Raw genomic sequence first — 23801 nt, forward strand, 5'->3', positions numbered from 1 at the left:
ATAAATCATATTTAAATTAAAGTCGTCAAACACGTGTATTAGGAGGCTACTTAAACCATTTTTTATGATTTGTACAGGGTGAGTATTATAATAACGGGACCCTGACCAAATTTCAATGTAACACAAAATTCATATCTCATATGATATTTTATTTTTCTATAATGTATAAAAAAAACAATTCTATTTGTCAATTTTGAGCTCCGATAAGTTTTTAGTTTTCGCGAGAAGATGAGGATTAAATACGCGAACGATCAAAAGGTTGATATGATCTTGATTTTTGGAGAATGCTGAAAAAATGCCGTTGCAGCAGCAAAGAAAGATATCCCGATAGGCGATGTCCATGCGACCAAATCTTAAGATGTTTAGAACAAACGTTAAGACAAAATTGGCTGAAAGAAACGAGAGATAGAGGACTTACAGCTACTGGTGTCGAAAATGAAATACGTGTAATTGAACGTCGATAAAGGAGAAAACTAGATAAGAACACGTTAAGTAATGATTCGGAAGAAAATAAGGAAGAATTTAAGAAACAAAACAAATATAACTATATAAGACTTTATGAAGGAAAGAAAAAAGGATGTACCTAGTAAAATTTCCCTCAAATCATATATCTTTATTTTCTGAAAATTTTGAAAAGTAGGTCAATTAAAACGGCATCTATTTAAAAGGCAAACCGACCTTCATAAACGCAGATAAAAGTTTATAAAAATAACAGTATTTTATTTTAGTGGATATTGGAAATTGCCAAAATATGTATTGTTTGCAAAATAATGGTAAACTATGCAAAATATACATGAAATATGTATTAATTGGTGTTTAGTCTACACAAACAATTATTAAAATTGTTAGCATTATAATGCGAGGATATTCTGAGTTATACGCGAAAAAATAAAGTTACTTTTTTACGATCTTCGCATTTATCATAAGGAAAAACCAAGATTTAACACTACAGCAAATACGGAGTTAATAAATTTTTCCGCGATGTTTAAGGGTTTTTTAATTTTGATATAAACTAAACAGTGTGGTAATTTGCATTAAATTCTAGTCATTTCAGAAGTACTACTTGAAGTCCGCTCTGTGTAACTATTCCGGTTGAAGTTATGAATAGTGCTTCAGCTTAAATCAAAATCACGGTTGCGTCTCAGAAAAAACGTAAAAAAAAATAAAAAAAAACTATTATTACAAATAAATGATCGAATAGAGGCCAAGCTTGTAATGCCCGCGTCATTAATTTGTTATATAAGGTGTTTTTTTAAATACACATACAAATGAAAATCGGAAATTGGTTTCAGAGAGTAGATGTAACAAGAACAAGTTTTAATAAATGCCTGTTTGTTCTCGAGACAAAATTGATTGAATATTCGATCAAAATTAGTTGGTTGTAACATCCATCGTAACTACATTGTAAAAACCAAATGAGGGAAAAACTGTAACGCTGGTTGTTTAGTAATAATCATGACACGTCCAATTGACGTTTTGAAAATAGATGGGTAGAAAAAAATGACAGCATTTTCAAGTAGTGAGATGAGCGACATGTTGTTAATGTACGGACGAGCGAGAAGATTACCAGATCACAGAACATTTAGTACCAACATTCAGCGTCTTCAATGGAATGGAGAATTTCGTCCACGCACCACAGATCGTGGTCGTGACAGAACACAGGCTGTTCTACATGTTGAACCTGATATTCTAGACCTTGTAGACGGCAATCCAGCTATTAGTGTCCGAAGATTGGCTTATCAGGTTGGAGTTTCGCTGTTTGTTGTCTGGTGATCACTGAATGAACAGGGCCTTTAACCGTACTATGTCCAGCTCGTCCAATCTTTAAAACCGGAAGATCTGCCCCTTCGTATTGCATTTTGCGAGTGTTGTCAACAGATGGGTTCTGGTTCGACGAAAATCCTCATGTGATACAAATATATGGAAGATAAAAGTATCACTAGATACAGATTGTTTTCGATTTTTTCGAAATGTTTCTAGATATAGATACAAGAAAACATATACTTTTTGAAGCTTTGGCGAATAAAATAACTGAAAACATGTTTATGTGTTTTTTTATGTATTGTTTAATGAATTTTTTAAAATTAACAACATTTCGAACATATTGTCACCTAAATTATTTCTTCTTGGTGTCAAAATTTGGTTTCCGCTACTAAACACCCGTACCACAAGTGCAGAGGAAGGGATTGTGGTATTAAATTTAAAAAATAAACATTTTACTGTAGCATAGTTATTCAAGACTGAAAAATCTTTTTTTTTCCTGCAAATACTTAGGCCATCGCTTCGCTCTGTGATGTGTCGCAAATTGTGCAATATTTATTACGTACGCTTAAAAAGAATTTTTCTACCGCCCACGTTTTTTGGTTTTCTAATAGAGCTATTAACGCACGCAAATGACGTCACAGCAGTTCGTTAATAGCGGAAAGGCGTTCTTTAATAGATCTGGTGTAATTTAGATCGGTAAGATTGGTAGCAATGACGAGAAATGTCAGGTGAATGTCAGTGGCAAATCTAAACTTAAAATTTCCCATGTTTCCGGACGGGTAACTTCTTCGCAAGACATTTTAACCAATTTTAAATTACAAAAACTCGAATTGGTTCGAATTACAATTATTGTTGTGAAAATTAGAACCTCAAATATATCGTGGTTAGCGTCAGACCGACCCATCACCAACCACGACAAAAGTCCCCAGATTAAAAAAAATGCAAATTTCAATTAAATTTTGGGAAAAAACGTGTGCGGTAGAAAAAATAGTATAAATAACTCGTTCATAAGGCCATTGAGGCACTCATCCTTTATATAACTCGCGGCTTCGCCGCTCGTTCTATAAACTTGGATTCGTGCCTCAATATTTGCCTTATGCAACTCGTTCTTTAATATACTATTTGTTTTGTTTTATTCCCATACTACAGTGTCCAAATTGTGGTTGAGTATATCTAATAATTATCTCCAGCATTAAAATTAATATTTCAAAAGAATACGGGAAATGATTATTCTGTGCTGAAGGTCTGTTGTCGGCAACCTGTCATAAATTATTATTCTTCAATATCGGCTTACGATGTTTTTATGACCATGTCCGTTAATCGTCTATCCCGGTGCGGCAGGTATATACATTTTAGGAAGAATTGCTGGTTCCGTTTAAGGCAAAATAAGTACAATTTCTTAGAAAGGTATTTAAACCCCTTATAGGATCAAAGGCTGCCTGACAGGCCGGAATCACTAGAGTGCAACTTTAAATTTTCAGATTTTTGTTGAAACTCATTTTATTTTAATCTCGTTTCACGATTTCTGAGAATATATCACGATAAATTATTCTACCAAGGGTTGTAAAAATATTAATTTTATTGCCCAAGATAATTACACTTAAACATAATCGGCACATTCTAGGGCAAAACGGACCTGCCAAGCCCACCTCGCGTTAGGTCCACCAATGAAAAAGTGAAGAAATGACACATATGGCAACAGGAAAAGATGCTACATTTGTCTGAAAAATAAAGGTATAAAACAGTAACAAATATGCGATTTATGCGAGAGAAATGTATGTATTGAACATTCGATTAGTCGATTACAGAACTAATTTGTGCTAATTGAAAAAATTAATCATTATGTAACACGCAATTATTATTTTCTAAAAATAATAACATACATTAAACAAATATTTTTACTATTAAAATTACTCTTATTTAATAACACAAATACAACCAGCGGGCCTACCGGACCCGGGTTGCTCAGGTACACAGATAAAATGCATTGCTCCGGATAAGAGTAAAACGCAGTGAATAGTGAATTGTGGTTTATGGTTTTTAAAATACCATCTTACCATGGCTTACATGTATTACCCCTCAGGATTATATTTAAAGATGTGTAAGTACTGAAATACACAATGTCGGAAATGATGGTATTTAAAATATGAAAATTTCCGTGACAGAACACTATTAGTGGACCTCTCACCAAGATGAAGTATCAAAAATTACCACTAGTATAACTCAACTAACAACTACTGAAAAAAAAGTGAAATAAAAAAATGTATCTGTATTTGCGCCATTAATTTTGTATCTAGATACAGATATTTTGGGCTTAAATTCGATTTTATCTAGATACAGATACTAGATACCCAAAAATGTATCTAGATACTTTATTTAGATACAAGTATCTAGATACTGCCCAACACTGAATTTGTGGTTAATGTTTGGGCAGGAATGATTAGCAATAATTTGATTGGCGCGTACACAGTGTCTCCTCGATTGACAGCCGACGCCTATTTAGAGTTACAGAATATCAATCTGGACCATCTTTTAGAAGATGTATATTAGCTACGCGAAGGATCATGTGGTATTTACACGATAGACCTCATAATGCTTTGGTAGTACGGAGATGGTTGAATCTAAATTTTATGGATAAGTGGATAAGAAGAAATAGATCAGTTTTATGGTCACCTCGTTCTCCTGACCTCAGTCCTTGTGATTTCTTTTTGTAGGGTCACATGGAACTGTTAGTCTACCAAATCTTCTATTAACAGTGTTGAAGAACTGTCAAACCGAACTGAAATTTGGCAGATTAGAGCAGGTCCAAACATAATAAACATAACACTAATTCGACGTGCGTAGGCATTGCAGAGAACCGATGACCATCACATTAAACTTTTGTTATGGTTTTGTTGTTCTATTATTGAGTTCAGTGAAGATTTGACTTAAGTGTTTTGTTTATTCGTTAAAATTCTATTGTTGTCTTTTATAGTTGTTTAAATGAAAAAAAATGTTTTCATATGACAATTATATTAATTAGGGATTTATTCAAAAATTAATTTTAGAAAATTCACAGGGATATGAAAATAGTATATTATTAGCCAAGGTTGCAGAGCCAAGCATTCTAGACCGAGCGCAAATTAGAACCCGAGACGCGCAGCGTCGAGGGCTCTGAAGCGCGATGTCTAGAAGTAGCTTTGCAACCGTGGTTAATATACTATTTTTTTCACTAGTAGAAACCATAAGACAATAAACTGAAAAAATAAACGTTCAATTTTTTGACGCAACATGATTTTGTTTTAATTTCTAATCAAACTTAATCTAAATCTTCAACACAAAGAAAACCGTTTATGCTTGTCGCTGAGTTAATCATTTTATCTTCTACCGTCTACCAACTACCATGCGTATACTCAAGTAATGTTTGTAGCACACATTTGTTCATTTTTTAAGAGATAATCACATCAAACATTGCGTACATAACCTCAATTTTTCTTTTTGAACCGGTGGTCGCAAAAGTTGAATTTGCTACCACTAAATGAGTCGACATTTGCATGCGTCATGGCTGCTAGTGAAAAAACACATTATTAAATTAATTTTTCTTTAATAAAATTTATCGGAAATTTTGAGGGGAGTTGGTAATTAATGTGTGTTATGAAGATTTTGGGACTAATTCATAACAGAATATTGTATCAAGAATAGAATATGTTCCTGGAGTGAAGACACCAAGTCCATTTATGAAGATATTGCATGTCTATTAATTGCCAAGTCTGGTTTACCGCTGGCAAAATCATTCCTAAAATAATGTATCAGTATTGCCATCCGAAGAGGAAATATAGCCAACGTTTTGAAGACGGTGCCACAACCTTCCAAATTGGTAAATTAGGCACCTAACTTTTAAGGCATACACACACATTCCATTTATATTACAGTACCGGTACTTGTATCTTCGTACCTCACCGGCACCAACTTCACTCTTTCTTTATTCTCTCATCCTCCGTCACCAGCACCCCCATACCTCACTCCGTCACACCCTCTCTCATCCTTCTCCTTTTCTTAAACACCCTTTCCGCAAATCCCATTAATATCTCATACATCTCCTTTGATTCCAACAACCTCTCAAATCGTCTTTCCTCTTCCCCCATCCATCCTGACCATTCACAACTCTTTCTTTCCTCAACTTCGCTATAACTTTAGCAAGGGCAACTTTTTAAAATTATATCATGACATCAACAACGTGGATTGGTCTTTTTTAGAAAGTCAGGAAGATGTAAATAGTGCTCTTGAGGGTTTTTATTCTTGTCTTTATAAGTTATTTGATACATCTGTTCCACGTATAACCTCTAGCTCTTCGAAATTTCCACCTTGAATTCTTAAGCAGAATATAAAAACAAAAGACTGTTACAGGCGTAAATGGATCAAATTTAAGGATGCTAAATTCTATATCGAATTCAAGCGATTAAGAGCTATTGTTAAAAAACAAATGGATAATGCCTACCAACTGTATCTAAACCATGTTCAGAACAATATCAAATCTGATCCTTCATCTTTATGGAGCTTTCTACATTTGAAAAATGCCACTTCTAGAATACCGGGTCAGTTACGAGACAATAATGGAAATATATTTTCGGAACCTCAGGACATTGTGGATGCATTTGCTATTACCTTTGCCAATGTATTTTCTGTTAACAACTCTACTCACACAGAGTCTACTTCTACTTCTTCAAATTCTTTCTCAATGTCTTCCGTCAACATAGAGGATTTAATTCTGATCATGTCAAATTTATCCAACAAACAAACATGTGGTGATGACTTAGTGACAGTGCAGGCTTTCTAGCTGCTCCCTACCCGGGAGTCTCACAAAGCTTTCAGGACTGGTCATACAGGCCTTCCTTCCCTATTCCGATTTGAACATCTCCCAGTTGACGTTTCCCATGGACCACCCTCTCCACTTTTTTATCTTCGATTTGAACTTCCCCCGCACACCTTCCACACCGATCAATATACAATTGTGGTCACTCACACCACAGTCTTCCTTAACCTCCCACGTGTCACACACAAACCTCTCCAACCAGCCACCAATCACTACTGTGACGTCAATGTCCGACTCTCCCATTGGCCCGCTAAAAGTGAACAGATCAAGTGGTCTGTTCAAAACCTTCAAGTTCCCCAATTAATTCTTCCAATTCGCAACCTCTCCTCTCACTCTCACGACCTGTCCTATTTCTACGTGACATTCTTCCGAAGTATTAACGTAAACACTTCAAGTACTTGTGCGGCGTCCGCCCAGAGTTAAGGGACCCTTCCTGGCCTAAATATAAAAGAAAATGAAATTTATTTATTTTTAATCTGGTTATTACTAAAATACAATTTCGTCTTAGCCTGAGCGTTTGTTGACACAGATGATCTCGAGATTGGGCAAAATGCAACTGGTCACTTCCGGCCGTTCTAGTAATTTATGACTTGCAGACAGTCAGCCACCTACTAAAGGGTTGCCGCCGCCGGATGGCTGTGTTTTGTTCAGTTTCAGGTCCTCATGCTTATTTTGATTTTCTGTTAGTACAGCAATTTCAAAAAATTTACATGTGACTCCCCAAAACACGAGCACGACACTATAATTTTTTGATATTTAAATATTGGAACATCTTGTGCCTTGCCTCAGCCTCTACTCAACTCTATCAACCGCCCCTGTCCATTTCTTAAGGATAAGTGCACTCCAGATCAAATATAAATAAATGTGTTTTCGTAACATAACGCGTTCCAATGATAGACAGTGGCGGATTAAGTGTGAAGTTCTACGAGAATTCTACAAAATATACAGTGCCATACAAAAAAAAAATGGATGCGTAGACAAAATACAAAAAATCTGTAGGTTCGCAAAACACATTTACCTATACGATATCATTTAGTTTCTTACACTACTACTGATAATACTTATGTATATATATTGTCTTAATGTATAGATATTATCATAAATTACAGTTCACAAAATATATGTTTTATACTTATTTTCAAAGAAGCGGTATTTGTTGAACAATGTGTAGTCAAGGACCGGGGGAAGTCCTATGCAAATAACCTTCGGACAGTTTTTTCAGTAAATTATTTGTATTTTAGGTTTTGTTACATTGCAAACTTGAACCCTGTTACAAAATAAACTCATTGTCTCTATAATTACATTTTCAACTAAGATTATCAAACAAAAATACCACTTACAAAGAAAACAAACTTGTACAGTAGGTACAGTAGCAATACCTTCGTCGCACAGTGTACCACAAACAAAATTTTCATTTTTCTCTTAGCTTCAGAAATTTTCTCACCGCTCTCTTTCAACAAATACACATTACAACCTGTAAAAGATTTAAACAAATAATCGCGCCATTTCATATTTTTCATGTCAAAATTAAAAAGCTCTTTATCTTCTTCATTCATCTCGTTCCACAAATTTTCAGTATTATTGTCATGGAAATGATAGTGCCGAGTTACGAAATACTCCACCGAACTAATCTGTTTAGCTAATCTTTCGTGGATCTTCACAACACTGAAAATTAAGGTTAAGAAAATTTAAACAATTTTGTGACATACCCAGTGGGTTTTCCTAAGCAGAAGAGCGCAAAATCAGCAATATATGCAACAACTGTATGCAAGAAAAAAGCATATATGTCATGCCGAAGCTTGTAGGGGGTAAATTGTAACCCGTAGTACCACACCATTTGGAGAGGAGGACTCTCTAAATAATGGGCAAAGAGAAGCTTCCGTGCCTCGTCTGAAATTTATACATTCGAGTCTAGACAAACACTAAATTTTGTTACTATTTACACCAAGTGCACACGTTTTCTTTTTTGGGAACGATGGTGTAGATGGTGGGTTTAGAAGATTTGGATGTTTTCCAAAGTACTGATATTACACAATTTACGACATAATCGAGAGGCACTATTTCAAGTGGCACATCGTATATGTAGACACTCCTAAGTATGCCTAAAGTTGATGCTGTCGTCAAGCCAAAAGGACCATAGAACTGGTCTGCCCATCCGGTGATGGGTTCTACGTTACAGTTTGTATCTGAAACGACATACTACAGGATTTTGTATTTGATTTGTTTCTGAGTTTTTTTCCGCTAAATCAGTACACTACAAGGTGTGCTAACACAGCTTATAAATTAGCAGAACGTAACTCAGAACTAGACTCTCAACATTTAATTCACCAATAGGAGGACGTACTACTGCAACTGGCAAACTCTCACCAGCACATCTAACCAAATCTTCCGAAATATTCTTCGAGTAAACATAAGTGTTTGGAAAATTCCCCAATAAACTAAAAACTAAGTGAGCAACTAAATTGCAGTACTCAGAGTACCTACCGCGTAGAGATATCGTCTAAAATATCCTCGTCCAAAGAATTAACCACCGCGAGAAATTTTTCCGGCGTCAAAGGCGGCTCATAAAACTCCTCCTTAATGTCCAAACGTACGCAGTTGGAAAAAGCGGTAGAAACGTAAACAAAAGCCTAAAATTGTAACTCATTTTTGGACACTGCGTGTTTTCCTTACCTTCAGGTTTGCCATTCCTTTGGCCAATTCTAATATATCTCGGGTGGCTCTGACAAACAAAGCAGCTTTTTTCAAAGACTGATCAAACCTAACGCATGCTGAGGCATGAATGACGCAGGTGGTTTCTTTTTTTAAAACCGCTATGTCCTCATCACTCATTCCAAGAACCGGTTCTTCGCAATCACCATTGACGATGCAAACTTTTTTCAAGGCGTGTACATTTTTGGATTTCAGTACAGCAAAACACTTGAAGACACATTTCAGGCACGACATTATGCGACTAAAAACTTACGGGTAAGTCGAAAAGTTCTTTCAGACGTTGTTTGCTGCTTTTATTTTTCTTTGGCCGAATTAGCATGTAGACTTTTGATAGCCCCTCGCATTCGCGAAGGAGCTTTTCTAGGATAATTTTCCCCAAGAATCCGGTGCCGCCGGTTAAAAAGATTGTTTGGTTTTTGTAGAAATGTTTGATTTCGCTGAGTTCCGAAGACATTTTTTGGAAAGCTCTCTGAGCAAGGATTAAAGTAGGCTTGATTGATGCAACTTATAGGTGTAGTTAATCACTGCACCAATTTGGAAATAATGTAATAACTTATACTTGTAAATATGTATTTTTAACTGTGTTGGTCAAGAAACAATGCGTTGACATTCAAAGTAAAAAAAAAATGAGAGAGCGGATTTTATGAAATTTGCATATCCGTTAGTTTTTGCATATAAATCTTGATATTTAATATGTGCACGAATTAATTATGTTCATTAGAAATGAATAAAAAAATTGCATATTTGCATATGTTTGCCTTCTGCTGCATATTTCACGTAACGGGTGCATATTCTGCATGTTTTGGATTTTTATTAAATTTTGTGCTAATTTAAAAAAATTATATTGTCATTCTATCAGCATTTATCTAGAATGACCAAAATTTCCTGAATCATGTTGCAAATTTTATACTGAACTTCAAATAACTAGGAAAGGTTACTTACTTACTTTTGGAAATACCGTTCATTCCAAATATTTTTGCTGCTCCTAACTGGTAAGTATTTTTACATCTGTGAACGTAGTAGATACGCAGTTTTTCTATTTACAAATACATATTAAGGATCACCGCAAAAACTTTTTGTTAGAATATTTCGAAAAATATTTAAAAATAAATTGTTACCAAAATAGTAATTAAATAGACGATTACTACTATTTTTTAATTTGTTCTGTATATTTTTTGTATAAGAATATTATTATCTTTAAAAATGTGATTTATGTATTTTTTGTAATAAAACGTATTGTCGAAGTTTGTATAAATGAATAAAGACCAGCGAACAGTAAGATAAATGTATATTGATAGTGACAAGTGTTAGGATAAATAAGAATGATAAGAATAGAATATTATGTGACCGTGCGGTCGAGATAGTTGAATGTTAGTTACGAATTGAGAATTGTGAATTGAATGTGTATGAATGAGTTAAGAATTAAGAATAAATGCTACCCTGTGTTCCAAGGTGGGGGTGGCTCTGGCTCCCACCCTTACGGGTGGGGATGGGTGAAACAGGTCCCCGCCAGAGGCTCTAACATACCCCCCGCCTTGAAACAATTACATTGTTTTAAGACCAAAAATAAACTATATGGAATATTAGAATGATAAATACAAATGAAATTACATGAATGGGATGGATATTGTTACAGAAAGCAATGAACATGAAGAAACGCATTAAACTTAAAAAAAAAGATATCTAAGACAAATTACATTGGTACAATATCAGCGAATACACAATATTTACAATAAACCTAAAAGTAAATTTACAACAATTATAATGTACCAAATCAATGAATAATACGACGAGTGAACAATATGGGGAATGAATATAACAATGGTACAAATATGAATACATAGAACATAGCAAAATAAATCAATAATGAGATGTATATAACAAATTGACAAGATGTATGCAATATGGTTAAATATAATGATAATGCATGCGATTGCGAAATTATCTTTTGCACTTCACCGACACTACACACACCACCACTTCCTTTCCAAAATGATGTTGGAGGGCCGCGTCCTAACCGCCACTGTAGACGCGGAAATTTCTCCTCCTTCACGAGGACCCATCTTGCCATTCCTGGAACGTTGGAAAATGGCCTTTGCCACCCTAACCTGCCTTTCAGTGTGGTCAAATATTCGAGGTACCACGACTTCCAGAAGTGTTGATGGTAAGCGTGGATGAGATGCCAAGGGATGGCCGGTTGATGGGAACGACGGCGTGGTCTTTTCCTGAGAGACCCGTTGATGGCTGGCCGAAAGAGGCATTGGCCAGGTATAAATGCGACCAAATTATTGCGGTCGCTGGACAGAGGCTTCGAAAGGCGCGAATTCAGGACGGCTTTAACTCTGACAATGAGCGCATACACGCCCTCGCCCTCAAGATGGTTTTTACCAGTAATTTCGTTATAACTCCGGCGATTCATATTTAAACTCTTTGAACTAAGATTGGAACGGTCAACAACCTCGCAAAGTTTATTGGAAGAAATGTGGGGATTTAGAATACAATTGTGTGACAGGTAAACGGAATTATTTGAGGAATTTTCCTTAAGTACCTTCAGGTGTACAAGGTCTAGGTACTTCCTTTGAGAGACAATAAAACCCTCGTTACGTTTATGATTATGCCCCTCTGCTAACAATAGCAGTTGGAGAGCGAGTTCTGGGGAATTTCCTAATTTAGGTAGATTTTCGAAATAAGGGACTGTGGAATGCCCCAACTTCCTCTCGACTGATAATAGCCACTTTGGATGCATTTGTGTAAACCGCGGCTGATTTTCCGAAAAGGGGTGTTTGACCATGAAATAGCCATCGGGTGAATGGCCTGTGGTAGTATACTAAAAAGAGGTTGCACAAAGATCGCTTTTAAACCCTCTGCTTAATGACCTACTTCCGGTTTTGACGGTTTCAGCTTCCAAGAACCGAGAAATAATTTGGGCTGAACTAATTTTGTGATGATGGGAAGTATTATTTTTTAAATATGCAAAACTGCCGCTAAGAATCAACCCCAGCGCGGTATTTTGAAGCACCGGTGGGTTTTTACTGAAATGACTTGTTATTTTGGGTTTAGCATTTTCGGAATGTTTTTTCTTGTCGAGTATTGCTACGTTTGACGTGTTGTCTTTAATATTTGAGTCTACGGATTCACATAAATATTGCGACCTAATTTTAAATTGGTTACAGACTAACAATGAGCCACAGTTTTTTGAATTAACTGGAGGACTTTTTACTTTGTCTAGTGCGGTAGATGACTCTGCATTAGAAGTTTTATCTAAATTAATTTGAGATACGCCTTTGGAGTTGTAACAATCATTAAAAAGATTATTTTTCTCTTCATTGGGTGTTGAATTTGGAAATTTTGAAGGATTTGATATTACACTAGGAGTTTTTGAAATAACGGAATCAAGAGGAGATTTTTTACCAATAGTGAACCGCAATTTACGTAGAGCATTGAAATGGGTTTTGTGAATTTTGATGGGTTCTCCATTTCTTAATTTGTGTACCTTTAAAGGCTTTAAATTTTGACAAGTTTTTTCCAGATCCGTGGTTGGTACGTTATTGTTTATCTTACATGAATTCGAGAAAGTACACAATGGAATAGTTTTCTCAATGAGAGCCTTATATAATTCGGATATTTTTTGAATATAATTTAGCACTTCTCTGATATTATAAATTATAGGTTTGATCGTTTCCGTGTTACTCGTGTCATTCGGGACTACTATTGTTTCAGATTTATGCTGAACTACAAGCATTTGTAATTCTGAATAAATTCGCTGTACGTCTTCATATCGACGCTTTAAGTGGCCTCTTTTTTGATGATTTGCAACATTTGATATAAAATTAGAATGTGAATCTATTTCGCTGAGAAGAATTGAAAATTTAACAAAAGTATTGTCTTGGATTACCACCATCTTGAGTACGAGAATAATGTATTACACCAACCAAACAGAATTAAAGCTTACCTGGAATCCTGGATTCCTGGATAGAATTATCTTGGCTGACGCTGAATGATACTTGAGGATTTTGCACAGCACTCGCGGTCGTCACCGATAGTTGAACACTGCGCGGATGATTTCTGGGTGATGTTTTGATAACTACTTTGCTGAATTCCAGCCGATGAATGATATGTTGAGAATTACACTTATCACTACCACTGTTATTCTGTCGCTAATCCGGCTCGAAGGACCATGTCGAAGTTTGTATAAATGAATAAAGACCAGCGAACAGTAAGATAAATGTATATTGCTAGTGACAAGTGTTATGATAAATAAGAATGATAAGAATAGAATATTATGTGACCGTGCGGTCGAGATAGTTGAATGTTAGTTACGAATTGAGAATTGTGAATTGAATGTGTATGAATGAGTTAAGAATTAAGAATAAATGCTACCCTGTGTTCCAAGGTGGGGGTGGCTCTGGCTCCCACCCTTACGGGTGGGGATGGGTGAAACAGGTCCCCGCCAGAGGCTCTAACACGTATGCTCGGGACACGTGTTTTTGTAAATTGTAAATAAATTTAGTTGGGTTATTACCTTTTTTTTATTTTTGGAGCATATGCAACTGCATATCTTAAGAAAATTACTGCATATTTTGCATAAATTTAATGCATACCATATGATCATATATTTCTCAAAATTTTGCTGCGTATTTTCCGTTCTCTATATATGTATTTTAGGAATATTATGTAGATACTAAAACGATAACCAAAATTTCCCTAATTATTCCGACCATCAATGTGATAACGTCTCCCCAAAATGTTACACAGTAAATCTTATTTAAATTATAGCCGTCAAACATATTTATTATATGTATACTGATTTCCATAAAAATCCGAACACCTTGAAGGAGTTGAGTCATTTTGTTCATATTATTTATCGTATCCGATATGGGGACAGTGATAGAAGAAATTATCAAAATTTCAACTCTTTTTACCCTTTGAAAACAACGTTTCGTCTAGCAGAATTTTGCTTTGCTCGTTGATTTGCGTTAGTTGTGTAGAAAATTTTAGGAGTATCGCATAGAAAACAATATGAAAAATGCCAAGACGTCGTGAGCCGGTTCATTTTCATCAACTGAGTGAGTTTGAAAAAGGCCGCATTGTCGGTATAAGAGAAGTCGGTTTTTCAATAAGGCAAATTTCGAACGGTATAGGTCATGATTCGGAAGAAAATAAGAAATAATTTAAGACACAAAACAAATATAACAATTAAGAAAATATATACCTATCAAAATTTTGCTCCAATCATATAACCTTTTTTACTGAAAATGTCGAGAAGTAGATAAATTAAAACGGCACCTATTTAAAGGGCAAACCGACCTTCATAAACGCAGATAAAAATTCATGAAATGACGAATTTTATTTTCGTGGAGTATGGAAATTGGCAAAATATATATCGTATGCAAAATAATGGTAAACTATACAAAATATGCATGAGATATGGATTAATTGGTGATTAGTCTACACAAACAAATATTAACATTGTTAGCTTTACAATGCGAGGATACTTTGTTATGAGCGAAAAAATAAAGTTACCTTGTTACGATTTTTATCAGACAGCTAATCTCCGAAAGTACTGGGTTGATTGTTGTCAAATCTTGTATTTATATTAGGAATATCATGTACATGGTAAAACGCTAACCAAAATTTGTCTAATCATTCCCACCAACAACGTAATGACATACCCGCAAAATTTGGTATAATTAATATATCTTAAATGTAATAAAATATTGTACTCTCACACAGGTGTTTTGTGAATCCACCCTGCATTTGTTTACTATTATTAGTATTATTATTATTGCTCAACTCCACCATCACTCTCTTTTACCACATAATACGTCGCTTAGTAATCGTAGAAAATAGCTCAGCTATACTGCTTTACAACGCATTCATATTTTTTCATTATTGTTGGTACGATACATTAATCAATGCACTGGATGTAATAAACAAAATTAAAGTATAATTTATTAATGAATGCATAAAAAGTCTCTCCGGGAAACGTTACAACAATAACGTATCCGTCGCGCCCAGACATAAACAATTCCAATACAAAATGTTCGAAAAATGATAAAATTTAGTTTTGTGAATTTTATTTTTACTTCCTAAGCGTAAGCAAAGGGAGTTTTGTAATCAAGTCTAGCGACTGACTACTTTTATGTTTTCTCGACATCGAGTTAATAATGTTTTGGCACGATATTCAGCAATTTTTAAATTTTGCTAAAAATCTTGACTGTGGTAAGTTGTAATAATTCTTGTAAATTTAAAGGAACGTTATTTTAGTGTCTGGCAATGACAACTAATTACAAGGATTGCTGAAAATTTAAGTATGCCTTTTGAAAAGGTCAGGTTTCATATGAGAAAAATAAAAATGTATAAGAAATATTAAAAATATCAAACGAATATTGCCTTCAAAATGACAAAGCTTTATTTGCCATTTCCATTTCACACACGCATGCATTTCTTTCTTAATGTTAAACAAATGAAGTTATTATTCAAAATGAAATAAATCTATTGTTTTGCAAAAACTATTAACATTTGTCCATGTCATCATATAAGAACTCTTGTCGTTGTAAACTTGAGTCTACTAAAGAGCCTTTAACAACAAACAGAGTTTCTAAAATGTCTTCCAACTCTCAAATTCGGCATTTCTTCAAAAACCAAACTATTTTGATAACCGGAGGCTCAGGTTTTTTAGGAAAAGTGTTACTCGAAAAACTACTCCGCGAGTGCGAAGAAATCAAAAAAATATACGTGCTGATGCGTTTCAAGAAAAACAAAACTCCAAATCAACGATTCAGCGAACTTTTTAACTACGCGGTAAGTTCTTACCAAAATTTAAACATTAATTCATCGTTTTCAAGTCCTTTGATGTTCTAAAATCCAAAGACGAAAATTTTCTGCTAAAAGTCTTTTTGATTAACGGCGACTCTCTGCAACCTCGTTTGGGTTTGAGCGAACAAGACGCCAACATTTTGGTACAAGAAGTGACGTGTGTTATCCATGCCGCAGCCATTGATTAAATACATATATGTATTTAATCAATGTCTGAGGTAACACTCATCATAAAATTCGTGACACGAAAAACGTAAAATTAAGCGTTGTTGAAACATCTAACTAGTGACCATGATATTGTTACGAAATAAACCCATAACCGCCCCGGCGCGACGCGTATGAGTTTTTATAGTATGTGTGTCGATCGACGGCCGAGCGGCGGGCGCATAAAGACAAGTCTGGAGCCGGTTACCGGAAGTCGCGATGGATACTCGAGAAAGATCTCGATCGGGGAAGTATGGGTTTAAATAGATGCCACCGTCGGGAACCATCATTCACCTAGTGGAGTCAGTCAAGAGCATCCAGTAAAATTCGCCGGAATAATTTCTGTACATAATCGTTGCAATAGTGAGTCGTGTAAATACCAGTTATTAAGAAATACAAGAAAATGGTAGCAAAAAGAAATCTAGTATTAAGGGAATGGGTAAAGTACAAAAAATAGACAATAAAAGAGAGAAAATTGTAAAATTGGCTACGTGGAATATCAGAGGTCTCAATGAACAAGGAGCGTTGAAAAAGTTAGTGCGAGAAATTAGGAAATATAGTTTTGATGTAGTAGCTATACAAGAAACAAAACAAAAAGAGAATCAAATAATAGAAATAGAAGACTATATATATTTTAATAGTGGGGATAAAAGCAAAATTAGAGGCACGGGCTTTATTGTACATAAAAAACTAAAGCAACATATATTGCAATTTCAAGCGATATCAGATAGGATGTGCTGCTTAAGGCTGAAAGGAAGATTTCAGAAGATTACGCTTATAAATGTACATGCACCAACGGAAAAAGCAGATATAGAAGTAAAAGAAGAATTTTATGAGACGCTCGATAAGGAATATGGAAAAATAAAAAAATATGATTTGAAGATTGTATTAGGAGATCTAAATGCAAAAATTGGTCAAGAAGAATTGTTTAGACCAACGATTGGAAAATATAGCAAACATGAAGTTACAAACAACAATGGTCAGATTTTAATAGATTTTGCTAGAGAGAAAGATATGATCATAAAAAGTACATATTTCCAAAAAAAAGAAATACACAAAGGAACCTGGATTGCACCAGAAGAAAGAAGTATAACCGACATAAGAAGTTATAGAGGACCAGATCTGGACACAGACCATTTCTTAGTAGGAGTAAAAATGAAGCAAATAGTACCAGTTGCAAAAAACAGGAAGAACCAAGAACGCAAAAACTTAAAAACGTGTATTAGATTGAAAAATGAGGAGGAGAGGAAGATGTATTTGGAAATGGTGAATGATTGGGTAGCAGGTGAAAGGCAAGATACAGAAGATATAGAAGATTTATGGTTGGAAGTTAAAAATGGAATAAAAAAAGGGTCATCACAAAGCACTCAAGAAACATGGAAGGAAAATAAAAACGAAAGATGGTTTGATAAGGAATGTGAAGAAGAATTAGAAAAAAGGACAACTTTAAGATTGAAGGTATTAAAAAATGAAACAGAAGAAAATTTAATGGCATACAAAGAACAGCGAAAAATATGTAAAAGGCTCTTACGCGAAAAGAAAAGAAAATATGAAGAAAGACAATTAGACGAGATAGAAGAAAACTACAAAAATAAAGAGATAAGAAGTATGTATCAAGGATTGAAACAAGAAAAAAAAGGATACCAATCAAGTTCGGTGTTCTATAAAAACGAAAAAGGTGAACTGGTAGGAAATGAAGAAAAAATTTTAGAACTCTGGCAGAGGTACTTCGACGAACTCCTAAATGGGGAAGAAAATGGAGAAATGATAGAAGAAAATTTAAACAAAGAAGATATACATGATGAAGAAGAAGAGAAAGCACCAAGTCTAAGAGAAGTAAAGGAAATAATAAAGGTATTAAAAAATAACAAAAGTCCGGGGGAAGCTCAAATAACGGCGGAATTACTAAAATACGGGGGGGGAGAAGCTAGAAGAAAAGATACAGAAACTTTTAGAACAAATTTGGCTGCAAGAACAAATGCCACAAGATTGGAACGAAGCTATTCTCATTCTAGTACATAAAAAGGGGGATAAGATGAAATGCTCCAACTATAGAGGAATAGCACTTCTGAATGTAGTCTATAAAATTCTTGCCTCGTGTATAAAAGACCAAGTAATAAAAAAAGTAGAGAAGGAAATTGGAGAGTACCAAGGTGGCTTCAGGGCGAACAGGTGGGTAGTGGACCAGATATTTACACTACGTGAGATACAAGCAGAAAGTTTTAAGTATAAAAAAGACACTTTTGTGTTATTCGTAGATTTCAAACAAGCATATGATAGAATCAAGCGCCAAAAGTTATATGAAGCTCTAAGAGAACTAGGTATGAAAAACAAGCTAATAAAGATGATAAAACTCACCTTAAAAGACACGGACAATAGAATAAGAATCAAAGGAAAATTGTCAAAAAAATTTAAAGTGAAAGAAGGATTACGGCAAGGGGACCCCCTCTCGCCAATTCTATTTAATTGTGCTTTGGAATACGTGGTTAGGAAAGCCAATTTGAATAGATCAGGGTTGCTATATCACAAAAGTCATCAGTGTCTAGCTTTTGCTGATGATGTAGCAATTTTAACAAGAAGTAGGACAGCACTACATAAAGCTATGGTAAACCTGGAAGAAGAAGCGCAGAAAATGGGACTGCAGATTAATGAAGATAAAACAAAACTAATGACTTGGACTGAGAAAGAGTACGATAGTCTAGGAGAATTAAGAGTAAATACAAATACAGGAAAAACGTATCGCTTCAAGGAGGTGGAAACATTTACCTATTTGGGCACAGAATTTTATAGGAAACCAGACATGACAAGACAAATCCAAAGCAGAATAATGGCCGGAAATCGTAGTATTTACGCATTTAGGAACATTATGAACAGAAATTCTTCAAGAGGTCTGAAGTTAAGGGTCTACAAGACAATTATTCGTCCCATTGTAATTTTCGCAAGTGAGACACTAGGAATAAATATACAAAAGATGTTGAAGATATGGGAAAGAAAAGTACTCAGGAAAATATATGGAGGAAAAAAAACAGAAGATGGATGGGAAAGAAGAACAAACAATGAGTTGGCAGAGTTATATCATGAACCGAACATAGTGGCAATTGTAAAAGGACAACGATTAAGATGGTTCGGAGACGTTATGAGAATGAAGAAAGAAAGAGTACCCAAGAAAATTTTGGAAAGTGGTATAGGAGGGAAACGTCGACAAGGACGACCAAGAACACGGTGGAAAGAAAATGTACTAAAGGACATAGCAGAGGGGAATATTGCAAACTGGAGGAAGAAACTTAAGAACAGGAAGGAATGGCGAGAAGGAACCAACCAAGCCATGGGCCAACTTGGCCTGGAGTGCTAATTTATATATATAAGAAATACATCGTTGAGTTTCATCCATGCCAAATTTATTCGCCCGCAACGTAATAATATCATAAAATTTAGTGCCAAATTTGAATTTTTTTGTAAAATATTTATTTTTAAGCGACCCTTTTTTGTGACAAATGGTATATTATACATATACCATTTGTCACAAATCATAGGTTTAAAAAATAATCTCATTATTGCTCCTTTGCTCTGTTTAAAGACGCTTAATTACACTTGACCTAGCTACATATTACTCTTAATCACATAATGTAACTCTAATTTCGAACTAAGATATAAAAAATAACATTTCCTTAAAAAAAGAATCCTAAAATAAGTGCCACAAACTTGTACAACAGATACCACAAAAGCGCTATAACAGTATAATGCAGCACAAACATAATCTTTATTTTTCTTTCTCCCTTAGAAATAGTATCAGGTGTATCCTTCAACAAATGAAGTCTCGCACCCATACAACTAGCACGCGCATATTCATTCCAATCAACTTTCTCCATACTGAAAAAGAACGACCTATTATCTTCCTCGTTCATATGATTCCACAACCCCATCACATTATCATTATCAAAAACCCAACTCCTTGTTGAAAAATACGAAATTAAATCCAGCATTTTGTTCAACCTTCTATAACTTTTAACGGCTCTAAAACGAAAAACTAATAAATGTGCAACCACTGACTCCTCAAGTACATTGTCGGTTTTCCAAAGCAGATGAGAATAAAATCAACGACGTAAGCCGGCACTGTGTGCATAAAGAAAACACAAATGTTGTTCCATGTCTTGTTTTCTCTGATGTCGAAACAGTAGTACCACAAGAGTTTCTCTGAGGCGGCTGACCAACAGTTCGGTATCACTATTTCCATAAACTTCTCTAAAATAAAAATTTTGGGTTGTTGTAGATTTTTAAAAGGGTACTTACGCCAAGTCTGACAGGTGCGTGTGTCCCCTACGTAATTATATATGGTGGTGGTACCATCGGAAGTGCCTCTTTTCCATGCGGCTGCTAAAACACAATTAGAGATAATAATCTACCGGTACTAATGGCGCTAGAGCGTCATGTTTCGCATTCAAGGTTCTAATAACACCCAGAGCGGCTCCAGCGACGATACCAATGACACCGTAGAAGTTATCGATCCATCCAGGCATGGGTTCTAATATGGTACTAGTAACTACGGAAAATTACAGGGATTGTGTTAGTTGTACTAGTTTTTCGAATCTTGTAAGATATATGGCTGGTGTAAAAAGCGATGCGCGTTGCGTGAGCAGACATCTTGAACAGTGCCTGACATCGGAAAGACAAGGAGCCACTTTCACTTTCCTAAGGATAACCTGTGAAGACAAGGTGTCTCTGGAATAGGTAAAACAAACACTCTTGTGGGAAGGCGCACAACTTAACGTGGTCCCCTTGGCTGAGCTACCAAGGCTGGTGAGGGCGACCCTGTGGATCCCGGGACCACCGGTGGATGCAGAGGTCGTACTTTGCCACCTAGAGGCAAACGCGTTGAAAAATGGCTTCTTTTCCGTCACGAGGCCAAACCCAAGGCTGCCTCTCCAAGCAATCTCTTTGTATTTGGGCTTGGGACGGATGAGGCCAAAACAACCAGGGACAGAGAGGGCAGGATCAACTATATGCTGTCCTCTTTTAACTTGAAACTTAAGGAGAACGAGGCGTCGACTCAGAAAGGGCGGACCCTTATGGAAGAGGCAGAAACCCCAGGGGATGAAGTCTCTATCAGTGGGGGTAGGCCCGTCCGAGATATAACCCTCGTGTCCTCTAAGATATGTATGAGAGTTTTGGTTACAAAGATGGCGCTGCAGCAGATAAATTAGCTTGATTTTGAATGAGTTTGTTTTCCAGCGTTATACCAATGCAGGAAAAAAGAGAAAAGGGCCAGAATCGCAGTACTGCAGGTCGCCATTATTTCCGAAACACCCACTGCATCACGGAGACGTTTAAACCGTGTCAGAAATAAAACGTTATTATACCTTGCAAATGTTTTTGCGAAAATTTGAACGTTTAGCAAAAAAACTGAAAGTGGATTCGTAACATTGAAATTATTTTAGAATACCATCCATTGAAATGACGTCATTAAATTGTGGGTGGGGATGATTAGCCAAATTTTATTATTTGTCTAATAAAAATGGATACAGACACAAACAGACAGACGGAAACGGGAGACATAGGAGTGGCCATTTGTCCGATGGACTCCCTTCCGCTCAGGAAGTAAAAATTTAATTTCACCGCTTGCTGCTCCAAATATATTTTTTATTGTACACTCGTTACTGCCATATAATCTTACAGAATTCGGGAAACTATACTTACCAATAGCTGGACGCACGATTGTTACAGGCACGACTTCACTAGCAGCATTGACGACATCTTCAGAGATACTTTTGCCGAAGATATAAGTGTTCGGCCAGTTTTTCAACAACCTAGTCAAAAAAAAACCGTGACGTAGTTATTTTAACACAACTAGACTTACTGTGGAGTCACGTCAACTAAAGTCTGGTCATCCAAAGCATTCACCACCGAGAATAAATTTTCAGTTTTCATTGGGGGCTCGTAGAAGTCTTCTTTGATGTGGTCGTTGAGACAGTTCGAGTAGGCAGTGGAAACAAAAACGAAAACCTACAAGCCAACTTATTTGGCAATACACAAGCTAAACGTTTCGCACCTTCAACTTCTTCATCCGTTTCGCTAATTCCAACAAATCCCTAGTCGCTCTAACGTTATAAGTGGCTTCTTTGAGCGACTGGTCGAACTTAACATTCGCCGCAGCGTGAATCACACAGGTGGTCTCCTTCAACAAGATATCGACGTCTTGGTCGCTCAAACCCAGAAGAGGTTGCTGGCAGTCGCCGTTGATAAGACATACTTTTTTCAAAGAGTTGGCGTTTGTGCTTTTCAGGCGATCAAAGCACTTGAAGAATATTGTTAAAGTGGTAGTACTACAAGTTTAAAAACTTACAGCGTAGTTGAAGAGCTCCTCGAAGCGCTCTTCTGGGGTTTTGTTCTTCTTCGTACGCATCAACACGTATATTTTTTCGATTTCTTCGCATTCTCGAAGTAGCTTTTCTATTAACACTTTTCCCAAAAAACCGGACCCTCCATGTATTTAATCAATGCCGCAGCTAACGTCAAGTTCGACCAACCTGTTAAAGAGGTCGCTTGCAACGTTCGAGCAACAAGAGATTTGTTAGAACTGGCGAAGAAAATGACGAGTTTAAAGGTAAATTTGGTGCAGACTTGACGCTTTCAACAAATTTATAATCTAGGTGTTCGTCTTTGTTCCTATTGCGTATTCTAACTGTGTTCACACACACACATTAAAGAGCAGTTCTAAGAGCCGTCAATGAAAGCGACCCAGTGGTTTGTTCCAAGTGGTGGAAGCTCTCGATCATGATCATGACACTTTAGAAGCTCCTCAGGAGGTGCCAATAGTGGTCATTAGCTGTGCCTATGGTACTTTTCGTTTTAAAACAGGTTGCTAAAAACGTGGCCAAACATATTATGTTTGGTAACAGTATTTCGGAACACCTCATTAGAACGATGGGTAAAGATTTACCAATAGCAGTCGTACGTCCACCCCTCAGTAAGTGCTATCTTTCCGAATGAAATCCGAAAGTTGTTGGTCTCTAGATACTAGTACCTACCATATCCGAACCCATAATTGCATAAGATTCCGTGTCAAATTGTGTTTAGGCAGCTGCTTGGCAACGAGGGACGCGTGACGTCACCACCATTTACAACTTTGTCGGTCGTAAGAACAAGCAAAACACTTAGGGTAAGCCTCTTCAGAGTTAAAGTTACTTCTACATATTTTATTTGCAGGAAGATTTACAAACATTTCAGTGACTAATTACTTGGAGAGTGCATTGAGGAAAGCTGTATGGCATATTTCTTTAACAACAGTAGAAAATAAAGTTTTGTATAAAATCTGCGCTTTCTTTTTATACATAATATAGATAAATAATGATAAAATAGGAATAATAACAATAATTTATATACATACACAGCATTTCGATCGAGGATTGATAATAATTTTGTTCCTCTGTTTTCAGACGATATAATAATAATT

At 35.9% G+C, this 23801-nt stretch overlaps 1 protein-coding gene and 1 pseudogene across 1 annotated transcript; both read right to left on the minus strand.

Annotated features, from left to right (window-relative positions):
* Positions 1-6611: 6611 nt before the first annotated feature.
* On the minus strand, positions 6612-8991 carry LOC135142574 (fatty acyl-CoA reductase wat-like). Its single transcript, XM_064074294.1, has 7 exons — positions 8984-8991; positions 8875-8882; positions 8560-8802; positions 8326-8506; positions 7996-8281; positions 6807-6901; positions 6612-6729 (listed from the first exon to the last, which is right to left on the minus strand). Exons 1-7 carry the CDS (start codon positions 8989-8991, stop codon positions 6612-6614), a joined length of 939 nt encoding a protein of 312 aa, XP_063930364.1.
* Positions 8992-19983: 10992 nt separating this feature from the next.
* On the minus strand, positions 19984-23124 carry LOC135142523 (fatty acyl-CoA reductase wat-like; annotated as a pseudogene).
* Between the last annotated feature and the right edge of the window lie 677 nt (positions 23125-23801).

This window comes from Zophobas morio, unplaced genomic scaffold, assembly GCF_036711695.1.
Source record: "Zophobas morio isolate AGI-343-1 ecotype UQ-CSIRO unplaced genomic scaffold, CSIRO_AGI_Zmor_V1 ptg000049l, whole genome shotgun sequence".
Lineage (NCBI taxonomy): Eukaryota > Metazoa > Arthropoda > Insecta > Coleoptera > Tenebrionidae > Zophobas > Zophobas morio.

Excerpts from the sequence above, each read along its gene's own strand:
- LOC135142574 (XM_064074294.1), bottom strand. Across the intron at positions 8,507-8,559 it reads AGAAAACGTGTGCACTTGGT|ACGAGGCACGGAAGCTTCTC; the intron begins GTAAATAGTAAC and ends TATAAATTTCAG. Across the intron at positions 8,282-8,325 it reads TGCTTAGGAAAACCCACTGG|TGTTGTGAAGATCCACGAAA; the intron begins GTATGTCACAAA and ends CTTAATTTTCAG.